Raw genomic sequence first — 18002 nt, forward strand, 5'->3', positions numbered from 1 at the left:
AGCTGCGCTCTTGGGGTAATTTTGGTAGGCCGGCAACTCCTGGGAAAGTTCACCATTGTTCCATGTTTTTGCCATTTGTGAATAATGGTTTGCTTGAGTCCAAAAGCTTTAAAAATGGCTTTATAACCTTTTCCAGACTGATAGATCTCAATTACTTTGTTTCTCATTTGTTCCTGAATTTCTTTGGATCACAGCATGATGTCTAGCTTTTGAGGATCTTTTGGTCTACTTCACTTTGTCAGGCAGTTCCTATTTAAGTGATTTCTTGATTGAGAACAGTGTGGTAGTAATCAGGCCTGTGTGTTGTTAGGGAAATTGAACTCCGCTTCCCAAAGATATGATAAACCACAGTTAATTTATATTTTAAGAAAGGCGGGCAATCACGTTTTCACACAGGGCCCTGTAGGTTTGGATTTCTTTTTCCTTTAATAATAAAGACCTTCATTTAACCACTTCGCGCCAGAGCCTGTTTTTGCCTTCGTGACCAAGCCAATTTTTTCAATTCTGACCACTGTCACTTTATGAAGTAATTACTCTGGAACGCTTCAATGGATTCCCCTGATTCTGAGAATGTTTATTCGTGACATATTGTATTTCATGATAGTGGTAAAATTTCTTCGATATCACTTGCGTTTATTTGTGAAAAAAATCGGAAATTTGGCCAAAATTTTGAAAATTTTGCAATTTTCAAACTTTGAATTTTCATGCCCTTAAATCAGAGAGATATGTCACACAAAATAGTTAATAAATAACATTTCCCACATGTCTACTTTACATCAGCACAATTTTGGAACCAACATTTTTTTTTGTTAGGAAGCTATAAGGGTTAAAAGTTGACCAGCGATTTCTCATTTTTCCAACAAAATTTACAAAAACGTTTTTTTAGGGACCACATCTTATTTGAAGTGACTTTGAGGGGCCTTTAGGACAGAAAATACCCAAAAGTGACACCATTCTAAAAACTGCACCCCTCAAGGTGCTCAAAACCACATTCAAGAAGTTTATTAACCCTTCAGGTGTTTCACGGGAATTTTTGGAATGTGGAAGAAAACAATGAACATTTAACTTTTTTTCAAAAAAATGTTACTTTAGACCCAATTTTTTTATTTTCACAAGGGTAACAGGAAAAAATGGACTACATAATTTGTAGCGTAATTTCTCATGAGCGCGCTGATACCCCATATGTGAGGGAAAACCACTGTTTGGGCGCACTGCAGGGTTCGGAAGGGAAGGAGCACCATTTGACTTTTTGAATGTAAAATTTGCTTGAATAATTAGCGGACGCCATGTCGCATTTGGGGAGCCCCTAATGTGCCTAAACAGTGGAAACCCCCTACAAGTGACACAACTTTGGAAACTAGACCCCGTAGGGAACTTATCTAGATGAGTGGTGAGCACCTTGAACCCCAAGGTGCTTCACAGAAGTTTATAATATTGAGCTGTAAAAATAAAATTTTCACATTTTTCCCACAAAAACGTTTTTCATCCCTTAATTTTGCATTATCATAAGGGTAATAGGAGAAATTGCACCATGAAATTTGTTGTGCAATTTTACCTGAGTACGCCGATACCCCATATGTGGGGGAAAACCACTGCTTTGGTGTACGGCAGGGTTCGGAAGAGAAAGGAGCGCTATGTTGGCTGGGATAGGTTGCAGACACCATGTCACATTTGAAGAGTTGCTGACATGCCGAAACAGCAGAAACCCCCACAAGTGACCCCATTTTGTAAATTACACCTCTCAAGGAATTCATCTAGGGAAGTAGTGAGTATTTTTTAATTTTTAAATTTATACCACTGGGCAGTGAAGAAAACATAATTATATTTTTACCACAAAAAAATGTTTTACCCTCAGATTTTACATTTTCACACAGGGCAATGGGTAAAAATGGTGCCGAAATGTGTCACACAATTTCCTCTAAAAGTGGCAATACCCCATATGTGGCAGTATCGTACCGCTTAGCCATACGACAAGATCTGGGAGGGATGGAGCGCTATTTGACAATTGGAGAACAAATTATTGTAGAATAGGCATTTGGATTTGGAAGCACAAAATTTTCTGAATTCTTTTGGGGGGCAAGGGACATTTTGCTTTTCCAGAGCCTTTCTGCTACCAGTAACTTGGAAGTCCCTTATATTTTTAACAGATGACGGACCTGAGTGGGGACTAGCTTTTTTTAAGGACTGAGTTGAAGCTTTTATTGGGAACATTTTACGCAACATTTATCCGGTGCTGTAGGCTGAGCACTTACATCGGGGTTTCCATCTAAATTTCCAAGGGATGTAATTCAGATCCTGCAGGATCCATTCACTGTAATGAGGCAGCAGAGTTACTCTGGACTCCATCTGGCCTCTGTTTAGCGGTGTCCTTTTTTTCAGAAGTGCACAAAACTGTGGCCAACCGCACTTTTATGCACGCCTAAAAAAACTGACACCGTGGGATCACAGGCCAGATGGCATCCACAGTGGCCTATATCTGCCTCATTACAGGGAATCTTCCGTCATGCGTTCCGTCTGAATCACGTTTTTCAGAGATTTACACGGAAACTCTGGTGTAAGTGCTCAGCGCAGAGCTCAGGATAAATGTGCAGAGCCTTACTGCGATCTTTGGGAGACATAATAAACAAATCAGTAGCAGGTGAAGAATTGGTTTTATTTACCTCGTGCAGTATAAGTGATGTGATTACTTAATTCTTCGGGTCGGTGCGATTACAGAGATACCAGATTTATATCGGTTTTTATGACTGACAGCTGTCACACACTAAAGGACGCTTTTTTTGCTAAATCTAGTTTTTGCATCGCCATATTTTGAGAGCTATAATTTTTTCATATTTCAGCCGACAGTCATGTGACGGCTTGTTTTTTGCGGGATGAGTTGACATTTTTATTGGTACCATTTTTGGGTACGTGATATTTTTTGATCGCTTTCTATTCCGTTTTTTGGGAGATAAAATTAACAAAAACCAACAATTCAGGAATTGTTTTTTGAGGGTTTTTTTTATGCCGTTCTGCGTGTGGTAAAAGTGATAAGGCAGCGTTATTCTTCGGGTCAGTACATTTACAGCGATACTACACATACCGTATTTTTTTTTATGTTTTGCCGCTTTTACACAATAAAACAATTTTATAGAAAAAATATTTTTTTTGCATCGCTTTATTCTGAGAGCTATAACTTTTTTATTTTTCGGCTGATGGAGCTGTATGGCGGCTTTTTCTTTGCGGAACAAGATAACGTTTTCATTGGTACCATTTTTATTTCCATTTTGCTTTTTGATCGCATTTTTTTCCACTTTTTGTTTGGCGATATGATGAAAAAGCATAGTTTTTTTGCTCCGTTTTTTATTTATTTTTATTACAGTGTGTACAGAAGGAGTTAATTAGTGTGACAGTTTTATAGATCGGGTTGTTTCGGACGTGGCAATACCAAATGTGTACTTTTTTTGTTTTTGCATAAATATACGGATTTATTGGTTTAATATTTTATTTATTTATTTTTATTTATTTTGTGATTTTTTTTTTTAACAGTTTGAAAACATTTTTTAGACTTTTTTACATTTTTACTTAGTCCTGTATGGGACATTAATTTTTATTTTTCTAATCACTGTTCTCATGCAATGCAATAGACATGTATTGCATTGCATGAGAGCTTTGCTGACAGTTTCACACTGTCTCCTGCTAGACTTCCGCTGCAGGCTGAGCCTAGCAGGACACCATATATGGCAGATCTGGAGGCGGTCATGTGACCTCCGGCTGCCATGACAACGGCAGGTCCTGTAAGACATCAGGGGGCCATCGGAGAGGTAAGTGGACGACCCCCTCTCCTCTCACTATCTTCTAAATGCCGCGATCACTATAGATCGCGGCATATAGAAGATAGCAAAGGGTTAACATCATTGGGATCTGATCCAATCAGGTCCCGATGATGTCCCCTGTCAGAGCTGTTGCTCCGCACTGCACCCGCAGCGCTTGCAGGACCCTGGGGGTCCTGAGGACTGCGGGGCCACCGACCGTTCATAAACGTCGGCGCTGCACAGAGCCCAGGCAGCGCCGACGTTTATGTACAGTGGGCGGTCTTGAAGCGGTTAAAAACTGCATTTTGTGTTTACTTGGGTTATCTTTGTCCAATATTTACATTTGTTTTGTGATCTGAAACATTTAAGTGTGACAAACATGGAAAAGAATAAGTAATCAGGAAGGGGGAAAACACTTTCACACCATTGTATCTCATGTCTTTCCCCAATTGAAATGCTTGTTTGGCCATCATCCATTCTACCAAATCCCCCCATGCTATGTTTTCAATAATGAGAGGGGCGTAGGCACCAGCCAGACAGCTGGGGTGGCAGCCGCTCTCTTCTGAGAACAAAAAGTTTGGGCGATGGCATTTAACATGCTTAATGCTCATTCTCACATCATCATCTGTTAGGGAAGAAATTTTGGAGACACATAGGACAGTTGACCGGTCAGATGTAGACGACTTTTCCCCAATGTAGATATGTACAACCTTTGGCACGGGGGCCACATGCAGCCTGCAAACCACTGTGTGTGGCCCACAACCATTTGATAACAGAAATGAGTGGTAGATAAGGGAGCAGGGACTGGTAACCACTAATGGATCCCTATAGATCAACAAAATGGGGGTCTTCTGAGGAGTAGATGAGGAAGAGCCATGGCCATGCATGTGTGCAACTATCTTCATTGTAGTTTTATAGAACCAGTGTTATCCTTGGTTTTCGGAAACTCACAAAATCCACAATAGTGAGAGCTACATATACAGTGGTGGCCAAAAGTATTGGCACCCCTGCAATTCTGTCAGATAATACTCAGTTTCTTCCTTAAAATGATTGCAATCACAAATTCTTTGGTATTATCTTCATTTAATTTGCTTGCAAGGAAAAAACACAAAAGAGAATGAAGCAAAAATAAAATCATTGATCATTTCACACAAAACTCCAAAAATGGGCCAGACAAAAGTATTGGCACCCTCAGCCTAATACTTGGTTGCACAACCTTTAGCCAAAATAACTGCGAACAACCGCTTCCGGTAACCATCAATGAGTTTCTTACAATGCTCTGCTGGAATTGTAGACCATTCTTCTTTGGCAAACTGCTCCAGGTCCCTGATATTTGAAGGCTGCCTTCTCCAAACTGCCATTTTGAGATCTCTCCACAGGTGTTCTATGGGATTCAGGTCTGGACTCATTGCTGGCCACCTTAGAAGTCTCCAGTGCTTTCTCTCAAACCATTTTATAGTGCTTTTGGAAGTGTGTTTTGGGTCATTGTCCTGCTGGAAGACCCATGACCTCTGAGGGAGACCCAGCTTTCTCACACTGGGCCCTACATTATGCTGCAAAATTTGTTGGTAGTCTACAGACTTCATAATACCATGCACACGGTCAAGCAGTCCAGTGCCAGAGGCAGCAAAGCAACCCCAAAACATCAGGGAACCTCCGCCATGTTTGACTGTAAGGACCGTGTTCTTTTCTTTGAATGCCTCTTTTTTTTTCCTGTACACTCTATGTTGATGCTTTTTCCCAAAAAGTTCTACTTTTGTCTCATCTGACCAGAGAACATTCTTCCAAAACGTTTTAGGCTTTCTCAGGTAAGTTTTGGCAAACTCCAGCCTGGCTTTTTTATGTCTCGGGGTAAGAAGTGGGGTCTTCCTGGGTATCCTACCATACAGTCCCTTTTCATTCAGACGTCAACGGATAGTACGGGTTGACACTGTTGTACCCTCGGACTGCAGGGCAGCTTGAACTTGTTTGGATGTTAGTCGAGGTTCTTTATCCACCATCCGCACAATCTTGCGTTGAAATCTCTCGTCAGTTTTTCTTTTCCGTCCACATCTAGGGAGGTTAGCCACAGTGCCATGGGCTTTAAACTTCTTGATGACACTGCGCACGGAAGACACAGGAACATTCAGGTCTTTGGAGATGGACTTGTAGCCTTGAGATTGCTCATGCTTCCTCACAATTTGGTTTCTCAAGTCCTCAGACAGTTCTTTGGTCTTCTTTCTTTTCTCCATGCTCAATGTGGTACACACAAGGACACAGGACAGAGGTTGAGTCAACTTTAATCCATGTTAACTGGCTGCAAGTGTGATTTAGTTATTGCCAACACCTGTTAGGTGCCACAGGTAAGTTACAGGTGCTGTTAATTACACGAATTAGAGAAGCATCACATGATTTTTCAAAGGGTGCCAATACTTTTGTCCACCCCCTTTTTTAGGTTTGGTGTGGAATTATATCCAATTTGGCTTTAGGACAATTCTTTTTGTGTTTTTTTCATTGAAGACAAATTAAATGAAGAGAATAATACCAAAGAATTTGTGATTGCAATCATTTTCAGGAAGAAACTGAGTATTATCTGACAGAATTGCAGGGGTGCCAATACTTTTGGCCACCACTGTATGTATGGCAGAATGCGTAATGTGTGGCACGGGATGCCTGTGGCCCTTAACTGATCTCTTGTACCCCATATTTAAAACTCAAGAGAGGCAGAAACGTTTGTGCATGAATTTGACTTTCCCTACTGTAGTTTATGGCGGGAGGTGAAACATCTAGCTTTTTCCATAAACTAAAACAACAAGGAATTTCCGGTATTGAAGGCAATATATAGCAACTACAGATGACTTTAGAGGGATTAAGCCATTTACCTAGTGAAACTGGTATATTAATGTAAGTGAGGATAAACCATTAAGCAGGTAAAGAGGGACCACAACCAACTTTGAAACTAGATTTATTTAAGCAATGAAAATAGATTTTCTTCTGTTGACCATACCTGGTACTTTGTCAACGGACGCAAAGACAGAGCGTTGTACGGTGGGGTCACTCCCAACACGGCGAGATTGTTCATAAAACCGGAAGGGAAGATGCTGAGCTGATGAAGAACTATGTCCAAAACCAATCACTTCTTTAGAAGGCTGGACTGGTAGATCTAAAAGAGCTGGAAAAGGTGAGAAAAATGGCAATTACCAGCCTTGTCATGCTACTGGAGGATTTCTACCCAATTTAGGAAGGTAGCAGCTGAGGAAAAAACCCCAAACTTTACTGCTTTTGTCGCTTACAGAGGATGAAGCTGCTTGGACATTCACATGCGTTTATTGATTCATCATTAACATGAGGTGATTTGAGGGGAGATCATTACTATAGTTATCTTTCATTTCACTTCTCTACAGATTTCAACATGCAAATTCAGAGGAACAAAGAAGAACACAGGTCACTTGTTGGTTAAAAAATTTTGGCCCAGAATTTTCTGCTTTAGAAAATACATTTTGAAATATTATATTAAGAAATTCTAAGTTAATGTAAGAAGGGATCCTCCTTTCGGGATTCCATTTGTGATGTACGGTATATAAAAAAATGGTGGAACTATTCTCTGCAAACTTATTAAAACAAAGACTTTTACAAATGTGATATTACAACAGTCCTCATTAAATGCGCGTCGTCTTTGCATGTATTTCCAGTTTCTTATAAACCCAGGCTATAGGCCAATTCTTGATAGAAAGTGAAACCATTAATTAATAAAAGCCGGTAGGGTTACAACTCTGAGGTCACTTCTCCAGGTTACTAAAAACAAAAGCTGAATTAATGGGAAATCACACAGTACAAATTACAGTAAATTGAGAAAATATATATATTATATATAAATGTCCCCACATTAGATACAATATTGTACTCCCTGTTTAACCGCAAACATTCTTGCTCTGCTTGTTAGAAAGGTTGTTAATCACTAATTTTTTTTTCTACACTTAAACAGTTTTTAAACAAAAGTAAACTCACGTTTCCCCTCCCCCTAGAGCTTTAGTGTAGGAAGTTCCAGATGTCTCTGCTCTGTGTGGTTGTCTCCTCGGCCGCTATAGCAGTCATAGTCCGTGATTGGATGTTTCTCTAATAACGCTCACCTGATAATTACAGCCAATCATTGGCTGCAGTGGTCCTCGCGACTTTCGAACAGAGCAGACATCATTTACCGGGCAGAACTCTGGAGAGGTCTGCGCTGGATCGGCAGAGGTGCTGAATGGCGATTATGCCACTGTGTAATATTTTAAAACAATTCACGCCTTGAAAAATAATGTACTCAGTGTCGGACAACCCCTTTAAGATTGGGCTGTACAACACCATTTTTAATAAACTTGGACACCTTAGTAGAGAATTGTGTTACTGATAACCAAGTAGGTTTATCACAACTTAATGAATCCCCCTGCAAGTTGCTGAAGCTCTAACCCTGTAAAGGATCGGGGGATTTTTCCTTTTCTTGTTTTCATTTTTTCCTTCCTTTCTCCCATTAGACATACCATTTTTGTATTTCAATATTTTATAGTATTTTTCAACATATAAAAAAAAATGATTAACAATGTCATCCATAATTTATTACGATACTCGTGCCTAGATAAAAAGATATAAACCAGCAACATTATCCTGGGAAAAAGACCTTAACAGGCTACATTATAACAAAGCCATGTAAACAAATAGATATTTTTATTATTATTATTTTTAATTTCAAATACATTTTTAGTCCCTTTAGAGAACTTGAGATCATTTGATCACTCGTGATATTCACTGCAATACTTGTAGCATATAGAAAAAATAACTTTCTATTATTATGATGGAACAGACTGGTGCCATCTGTAACTTGTGGGATGGAGTGTGAGGGCTACGACTGCCTCCATGGTCGCACCAGGTTATGGAGCCAGGTGTATGCCTCTATCAGCGATTGACACTCGCATTTAAGTAGTGAAACAGCAGCTATCAAGCTACTGTTATAGGCAACTGTTGGCTGTATACCACAGCTGACACCCGCCATGTATAGTGTAGCATCAGAACCATTCTCCCCCTGCAACCAAGTGATGTAAGTTACTTTGTTGCAGAGGAGTTCAACAAGAATTGAAATCATTCTACAGATCCCATCTTTAGAATGCTGATGGCTTTAGACTTCGTAGGAAAGTTAAGTTCAGAATGCTAATGGTTTCTTGCTATCACAGCAATGCATTGTGGGAAGCATGGGACAGCTTAAAGCTATCATGTAGAGGATAGTAAAATATAAATAAACTGCTATCTAATTTCAAGGATATCCATCAGAAATTGTAAGCAATTATGCAAGACGACAGCTCACTATTTGCCATGTTAATTCATTCTTCCAATCTGATATGATTCCACTAATGCAGACCACATACCCTGTTATGCCTAAGGCTTTGCAGTGGGATGATTCTCACCCCACTGCTCTCGCTTTGCTCTGAGTCCTATCTAATGGCATTAAATAACAGATTGGTCACAAAGAACTGTTTTCCCCTGACCAAGACTGCAAAGTCTCAGTGTATTTTATGTGATGCCACTTCAGCCTGTCTCACTTTCCCTCTGCTTGTGATAGGCTTCTTCCTGTCGGCTTTTACAGGCAGGAAGCAGAGGAGTTTCAGTATATTGTATGTGATGCCATTTCAGCCTGTCTCACCATACCCCTGCTTGTGATAGGCTTCTTCCTGTCAGCTTTTACAGGCAGGAAGCAGAGGAGTCTCAGTATATTGTATGTGATGCCACTTCAGCCTGTCTCACCATCCCCCTGCTTGTGATAGGCTTCTTCCTGTCGGCTTTTACAGGCAGGAAGCAGAAGAGAACAGATTCATCTCTATCACACAAAATGAAATGGAGAAGCTGCAAGCAGCACTTACAGATAATATTCATGGGCAGTGTAGGTCAAGAGAAATGAATGACTGCAGGTGTTATTTATATGAGCTCACTAATGTATCACAACTGTTTTATATGAAGCAGAAATGATACCTTCAGCATTCCTGGGAGCATACAGAAGAAGGAGGGCAAAAGATGGGTGGTGAGGGTTATGAGAGCTGCCTGGAGCAATTGATTGTTAATTAATGCAAAAGAAGCAACCAGCTAGTCTACATTTCTCAGATATACTTGCACTATTATATCCTTCGGCCCAAATAGGACATATGGAATTATTCAGTACAGTGCAAAAATTTTAGGCAGGGGTGGAAGAAATTGCTGCAAAGTAAAAATACAAAGCGAATGAACAAGAGAAATCTAAATTAAATCAATATCTGGTGTGACAACCCTTTACCTTTAAAATAACAGCAATTTTTCTAGGTACACTTGTACACAAATTTTGAAGGAACTTGGCAGAGAGGTTGCTCCAAACATATTGGGGAACTAACCACAGATCTTCTGTGTAGGAGGCTTATGAAAATCCTTTTGTCTATTTATGAAATCCCAGACAGACTCAATGATATTGAGATCAGGGCTCTGTGTGGGCCATATCATCACTTCCAGGACTCCTTGTTCTTCTTTACGTTTAAGATGGTTCTTAATGACATTGGCTATATATTTGGGGACGTTGTCCTGCTGCAGAATAAATTTGGAACCTCCTTGCAGAGTTCTTTCAAAAATTTTGTGCAAATGTACATAGAATTGATACTGTTTTGAAGACAAAGGGCGGTCACACCACATTCTGATTTAGATTTCTATTTTACTAATTGATAAAATATAATCTGTTAACTTCTTTTTTTTAGAGCATTCCTAATTTGCAGAATTTTGTCCACACCTTCCTAAAACCCCTAGGGTATGTGCACACGATGCGGTTTTTATGCGTTTCCACAGCGTTTTTTCCGCCGCGGAAATGCATTAAAACCGCATGTTAATAGGTCAGCCATGTATAGCAATGATAATCCGTATGTGCTGTGCACATGATGCGGAAATTTCCGCTCCGGATTATCATTGCGGTAAAATCCACAGCATTACCATTTCTAACGCGATTCCGCGGCGAATTCGCGCCCACTGACTTGTATTGAATCGCAGCAAACCCACAGGTAGAATATCTATACGTGAGCATCGCTGACGGAACTTATCAGCTGATTGTCACCCCAGGAACATTCGCAAGAATGTTCCCACGGTGGTTAGCTCACTGGGGCTGATCAGCTGATCTTCAGCTCATCAACCCCAGTGACTTCCTGCAGCAGCATGTATACTGACAGGGGGTGATTTTACACCACTGTCAGTATACACTGCTGTCTTCTACAGCAGTGACATCAGTGATGGCTGATGTCAGTGCTGCAGAAGTGACCCAGATTGCCGTGGGACACTCGGTGGTACGTGGACTGCGTCGTTGACGGCGGACAGATGAGGGATATGTTTTTTTTTATGTTTTATTCAGGAGATCGAGGGCTTCACGGAGGCATGTAATAAAAAAAAAATGTAGAGCCGTGTGTGTTTTATTTTATTAAAATACTTTATTCTGGCAGTGTCTTTTATTGAAAAGGCGGCGACTATTTTACTAGGCGTCTTATAGATGCCCACCATTACTAACCTGGGCTTCATGTCAGCCACCAATACAAGGCTGATGTGAACCCCAACCTCATTACCCCACTTGCCACTGCTACAGGGCAGTGAGAAAAGTGGAGGCTAAGTGCCAGATTTTGCACATTTTATGGCTGCGCCATTTCTGGGACTGCTGAGGAGTGATAATAGCCGCGGAGGGGGCTAGTATCCAAGGCCCCTTCCCTGGCTATTAATATCAGCCCGCAGCTGTCTAGTTTAGCCTTTGCTGGTTAGATTTTATAGGGGGACCCCACGTCAGTTTTTTTCTGGGGTCCCCCTGTAATCTAGCCAGTAAAGGCTAAACAAACAGCTGTGGGCTGATATTAATAGCCAGGGAACATTTTGGGCTAATGGACCATTCTGCGGCTACTAATATAAGCCCTCAGCAGTCGGCTTTCCCTCTGCTGGTTATAAAAATGACGTGGGAGCCCAAGCCATTTCTTTTTTTAAAATTTTAGGCTCTGTGCCCACGATCCGGACATAGCAGCACTTTGGACGCAAATTTTTTCTGCGTCCAAAACGTTGCATTCTATTGAACGCAGGTAAACACAGACGTGTTCACTGAACCATGCGTATTTACCACATTCAATACTTTCTAGTGGTCAATTTTCTGTTAAGCAGACTAGCGACTCCGCAAGAAAATTTGACATGCTGCGGTCCTGAAAGACGCGCTGTATGTCAGTGTCCACGGGTCATTCGTAGCCTCGGATGCACGCATAGTGAATGTGGGATTCCTAGAGATCCCATCCACTATGCAGCAATATCTGGACGCTGCAGGTTTCAAGCAGTATAAACACGCAGCGGCTCCTTACTGTGGCCACGTACCCAAACTCACCCGCAGAATATCAATTTCAGTAGCGGGCACGCTAGTCTTCACTGCAGATTTGAAGTGTCATTATATGCGGTGGATTCACATGTACCGACAACAAAAGTGTGGCATTAGAACACAGTGTTTTAGACGCAACATAAATAAGCTGTGTCCAAAGCGCTGATGAGTGCTGATCGGGGGACGTAGCGGCTAAAGAACCAGCTGTGAAATGTTAATTATGGCCAGGGAAAATGTTTGCCTAATGGCACCTTCCCAGACTAAAATTAACGGCTCACAGCAGTCGCATAAATTACATGAATAGAAATTCTAATGAAGATTGGGTCAATGGGACTAGCTGACACCTAGCTCTTTTGTTTGTCAAGGTGTCAATCAGACCTTTTCATTACCAAACTTAATTAAAGTAAAGCGTTAAATAAACACACATACACAGAGTAAACACTTTATTTGAATTACAGCAGACACATTCTTGAATAATTTAAATGAACGAATATACCCACCCCAGTTCTATGGTAATCCAAGGGTTTAAGCAATATCCCACCAAATAACTTTATTTACCTCCAAAAAGCATTCATTGATGTACAAAAACGCTTAAAAAAACACATGTGAAAACGCGTCAAAAACGCATGTAAATCCGCATGCGCTTTTTCTGCCACGGAGAGGCAAAAACGCTCAGGAAATTTCTGCTTTAAATCTGCATTGTGCGCACATACCCTTACACAGTACTGTATGTTTGAGACAGGCTGCCTATTTCACATAAGACATGTGCCCTCTATCCCTGCAGCTAATTAGATGCCATGTTGTCAGGTGGTGCTATGCTACTGTAAAGCTGCGTCACATAATGGGTGCAAACCTTTCCTTCTAAAAAGCATTTTACTACGGTATAGTATAGCTACAGAAATACAATGGAAAATGGTGTTTAAATTTGTATGTAAAAGGGGAGATGAATTAAGTCTACTGGAGAAAATAAAGTGTAGTATTTGTCTAAAGCATACATGTCAAACTCTGGCCCATGGGCCAAATCTGGCCCACAGGGTGGTTTTAGTTGGCCCGTGATACCAGAACCACCACCCCTATGTGGAGCCATTATTCTTATATAGAGGACTATGTAGGGCCCATTATTATGTATAGAGGTCTATTTAGGGCCATTATTATGCATGGAGGACTATGTGAGGCCCATAATACTGTATGGAAGACTATGTGGGGCCCATTATTCTGTATGGAGGACTATGTGGGGCCCATTATTCTGTACGGAGGACTATGTGGGGCCCATTATTCTGTACGGAGGACTATGTGGGGCCCATTATTCTGTACTGAGGACTATGTGGGGCCCATTATTCTGTACAGAGGACTATGTGGGGCCCATTATTCTGTACGGAGGACTATGTGGGGCCCATTTTTCTGTATGGAGGACTATGTGGGGCCCATTATTCTGTATGGAGGACTATGTGGGGCCCATTATTCTGTATGGAGGACTATTCGGGGCCCATTATTCTGTATGGAGGACTATGTGGGGCCCATTATTCTGTATGGAGGACTATGTGGGGCCCATTATTCTGTATGGAGGACTATGTGGGGCCCATTATTCTGTATGGAGGACTATGTGGGGCCCATTATTCTGTATGGAGGACTATGTGGGGCCCATTATACTGTATGGAGGACTATGTGGTGTCCATTATATTGTATTCAGGACTATGTGGGGCCCATTATATTGTATTTAGGACTATGTCGGGCCCATTATACTGCATACTGGTTGGCCCGCGACTTTATCCAAGTTTTTAATTTGAGTGTTTTTAAGAGTTTGACATCCCTGGTCTAAAGCAAGTAAATAGATTCCAGCTTCCAATTCCCAGATGGTATCAAATCTCTATTTAGTTAATTTTTTTATTAAAATCACTACTACTCTTGTCGCCACAAAGCAGTTAAGGTCCGTTTACACGGACTGACCAACAGCACAATACAACCGCCGATCGGTAATCTTACCGATCGGTTGTCGTTTGACTGCCTGTTTACATAGGCAGACCAAAGCAAAAGATGCGCACTGAGCGATCTGTACTAGACCACTCAGTACGCGTAGGCTGCCATAGTCTCTGCAGCGCGAGTCCTGTTTCCAGCCAAAAACAATGTTCTTTTACGCTGTGCAAAAGAGGATTTCACCCAATTGGCAACCTGTTTACATGGCAAGATCGTGAAACGAGCGTGGTTATCGGCGCTTATTCTCCATTATCTACCAGTGTAAAAGCCCCTTTAGTCTATTTTCTTTATTAGACGTGTCAATATAACTCATCTCTTTGATGAAATTGACAAAAAACATTCTTGCGGTAGATATCATATTCTGGTAATACAAATAGGAGACCACAAAGTACTTAGATTCTCTACAGTTTGGGTGGAAGGTCAATGAAATCATTATGAGCTAATAGGTTATAGGTGAGTCTATGACTAAAAAATACAACCAAAAATAATTCACACCAAATAAGGACTAACTGACAATGTGAATAGCAGTAAGAACAGCTGGACACTGACCACACGTGAATATTTTAGTCACCATTGACGGTATAGCTGCTTCATGGTCTGCGGTGCAGTACACATATGTAAATATTTTCGTCGGTCCATGTCCCTCAATATAATTTCCTCATCTCACTTTCAACCACCAGTTACGTAGGAATCCAGCTGGTCCCAGTAATTTTTTTTTTTTTTTGGCGTGTGGAAAGAAACTGGAATATTTAGAGAAAATCCCTTTACAAATTGATCTGAACACTTGGCTTGCATGGAGACCTCCTGGGTTTTTTAGAATTGGAAATGTATCAATGTACGTGACCAATACGTGTGAGTGTAAAATTACAGCCCAACAGTTCAGACAGAAATTTTGATGGTTAAAAAAAACAAACAAAAGAAAAATGTCCAAATAAATTTCTTGTGCTGGATAAAAACATTAGGATCAGTCTGGTTGACACCAGCAATGTAGAGTCGGAGTTATAGACTGTTTTGGATCGAGTTGGAGTCGGTAGAAATGTACCAACTTCAACTTTAAAAAATAAAAAATTCTGTTACCAATATTGGTTAATTTAGTAATAATCAAATGTTGGAATTTAGATAGGTTTAGAAATGTTAAGACTATAAATCTATTTTATGTTCTATCAATCTAACCCCGGTTATAAGATGATGATACCATTTACTAACGTAAATTTGTTCTTACTAATTGTAGGCCATTTATGAAGGAGTTGGACTTGGAGCCGGAGCAGAAGTGTAAAAAAATAGAAATATCGAAAACTTGGCTTACAGAGAACACAGGCCTGGTTGACACAGTAAAAGCGAAGTCAGACAACCGTATAAATCGGGCCAAAATTGAACCGCAGTGCTCACACTAGCCGCAAATCTCCCGATCCAAGAATGACAGCTGCATCGAAAAATATGACGCCGTCATGCTCGGGTGGGGAGAGCTGCAGGCTAGTCCATGCAGTAACATTCATACAAATGTCCGACTACGCCCTTATAAAAACATGAAAAAAATATAGGAAAAGGTGCAATTCTTATGGCATGTAAATAACTCAGTTATCTCAATGACATCTAAACAGTTCAAAAATCCAGATGAGTACTTAGATTATGAAGGTTGGGTGCTATCATTCTCTAGTCCATGGGGAAAGTATAAGATCTGCCTAGTCAGACAAAAATACGGCTTGCTGCATTCCAACATAAAAATACCATAAAACAACTAGAGTGAAGCAAAGCTACAGGCTTCCTCCTTACTGAAGCTCATTTTATTGATATACATTAGCTCCTGACTAAAGTGTTTGGAACCCTTCATACCACCAAAATCGCTCTGATCTGTGGAGGCATGGACCTCACTAAGATTTCTGAAGGTGTCCCCTGGTATCTGGCACCAGGATGTTAGCAGGAGAACCTTTAAGGATACTTCTCAAGCAACATCTAAAATGTAACTATACATTTATACTGACCATACCTGCAGTGGTGTAGTGTAGGCGGGCTCAGGGGCAGTTTCCATCTGTGTAAAATTCTTAGGGGCGCCAAATTTGCAAAAAAAAAAAAAGGAAAGTAGCAAGTGGAGTCCCCAGTTCTAAATATGAGTGGAAAAACACATGCCCCAAATCTCTGCACACGCCTCTTTGAGCTGTAGCAGCATTATCATGACGGCGATAGTGATAGAGCAACGACCCATTGTAGGCCTACAAGAAATCAGCATCCAGGCATGAGTGACGCAATGACATTACTGCATTGCACTGCTTGGCACGGAGGCGGCAGTGTTACTTTTGGAGGGGGAACTCGTTGGGCATCATTACTTTTTCAGGTATCGCTAAAGTGCATTAATACTTTCTAAATGGAGTACTCGGGAATTATTAGTTTTAAGGGGGTTCAGGTGCGCAATATTTGCCTAGGCCCCAGCGATGGCAACCCACGCTACGCCACTGCATACCTGGGGCTCCTCTTATGAAGCATTGTGCAGCCATTTCTCTGTCCTAGCTCCTGACGCTCTTTTGAAAATGATGACAGCTGTCTGAAATAGTGCTTCAAAGGCGCTTTAAAAAAAAACACTGCCCATGAATATAGGGAATTAAAGGGTTATTTTCTAAACTTGGTTGTTTGGTACCTGCTATAGTTTTACATCAAGTACCTTTAGGCTAGCTCTATGTATTAGAGAAATGCATATTATAGTGACATAAAAGCCTATATCCTATGGATATCAAAAATGGACACATAGATGGAACACAGATGAGAATATGGATGAAACTTGTCCGATTTTTTTTCTGGATGAAAATTAGACTAATTTTTTTATACCCAACCTTAGATGTATATTCCCTTTTAAGAATTTCCATCACTCTCCTATCCTTGTATGGGTTGGTGAACTATTCTGACAGCGCTTCACCAGATTTAAGGCTTTCATTATACATTTAATATTTTGAGCTTTTACAGAACCATTACAATTATGATATGCCATCTCTGTGACAGACACTATATTGGCTGCTATTACTTATTATTACAGCTCTATAAAAATGTGCAGTTATAGTAAATGGAATGATTTATAATAATGAACGACCCAACAAATCAATATGGATAAAAAATAAAAAAAAATCAATAAACTGGGGACATTTTTCCTAGAATTGTTCACAATGACATAATTCTTACAGGGTAATTGCTTAACAGAATTGTTAAAAATAATCTGTCACCAGGTTTTTGCTATGTAATCTGAGAGCAGCATGATGTAGGGACAGATACCCTGATCCCAGCTATGTGTCACTTACTGGGCTGCTTGCTGCAGTTTTGATAAAATCAGTCTTTTCGCTGTTAAAGATCTAGCAGTTCTCTGAATGCTGAGCCCTGTATAACCCCGCCCCCACCACTGATTGGCTGCTTTCTGTGTACACTGTGCAGGGACAGAGAGCGGCCAATCAGTGGTGGAGGCGGGGTTACACAGTGGAGGAGGACTATATGGCACAACATAACTCCTGCTGTTAAAATACTGGTTTTATAAAAACTACAACACAGCCTAATAAGTGACACATCGCTGGAACCGGTGTTTCTGCCCCTACATCATGATGATCTCAGCAAAAACCAGCTGACACATTCGGTTTTTTATTTCTCTATATCTTAATAAGATACCAGACCCAATTCACGTGGTGGTGAGACATGATTGAGGTACAGGCTGATAATTACTTTAAGGTTTCCTTCAGAATCTTCAGCTGCATGTCTTGGTAGTATTGACCTTGTACCCAGAAAGAGTTCCATAGTCTTTCAGCAGGCTATGTAGATTTGGCAGGGTAATGTGTAATTGTGTTCCAGTTAAAAGGACATAATCTGCGAGAAGCGACAGGTGCGATGTTGTTACTTAAAGAAAG

General features: G+C 40.7%; 1 protein-coding gene across 9 annotated transcripts in view; it reads right to left on the reverse strand.

Moving 5' to 3' along the window:
* CLEC16A (C-type lectin domain containing 16A) overlaps positions 1-18002 on the reverse strand; it is a 293814-nt gene that overhangs the window by 67178 nt on the left and 208634 nt on the right. For all 9 annotated transcript variants that reach the window (XM_073647735.1, XM_073647726.1, XM_073647727.1 and 6 more), the window contains exon 21: positions 6778-6942. In XM_073647735.1, coding sequence (XP_073503836.1) covers positions 6778-6942 — 165 coding nt within the window. The remainder of the gene's footprint in view (positions 1-6777; positions 6943-18002) is intronic.

Source organism: Phyllobates terribilis, unplaced genomic scaffold (assembly GCF_046119375.1).
Source record: "Phyllobates terribilis strain yellow unplaced genomic scaffold, ASM4611937v1 Scaffold_9__5_contigs__length_417890890, whole genome shotgun sequence".
Taxonomy (NCBI): Eukaryota; Metazoa; Chordata; class Amphibia; order Anura; family Dendrobatidae; genus Phyllobates; species Phyllobates terribilis.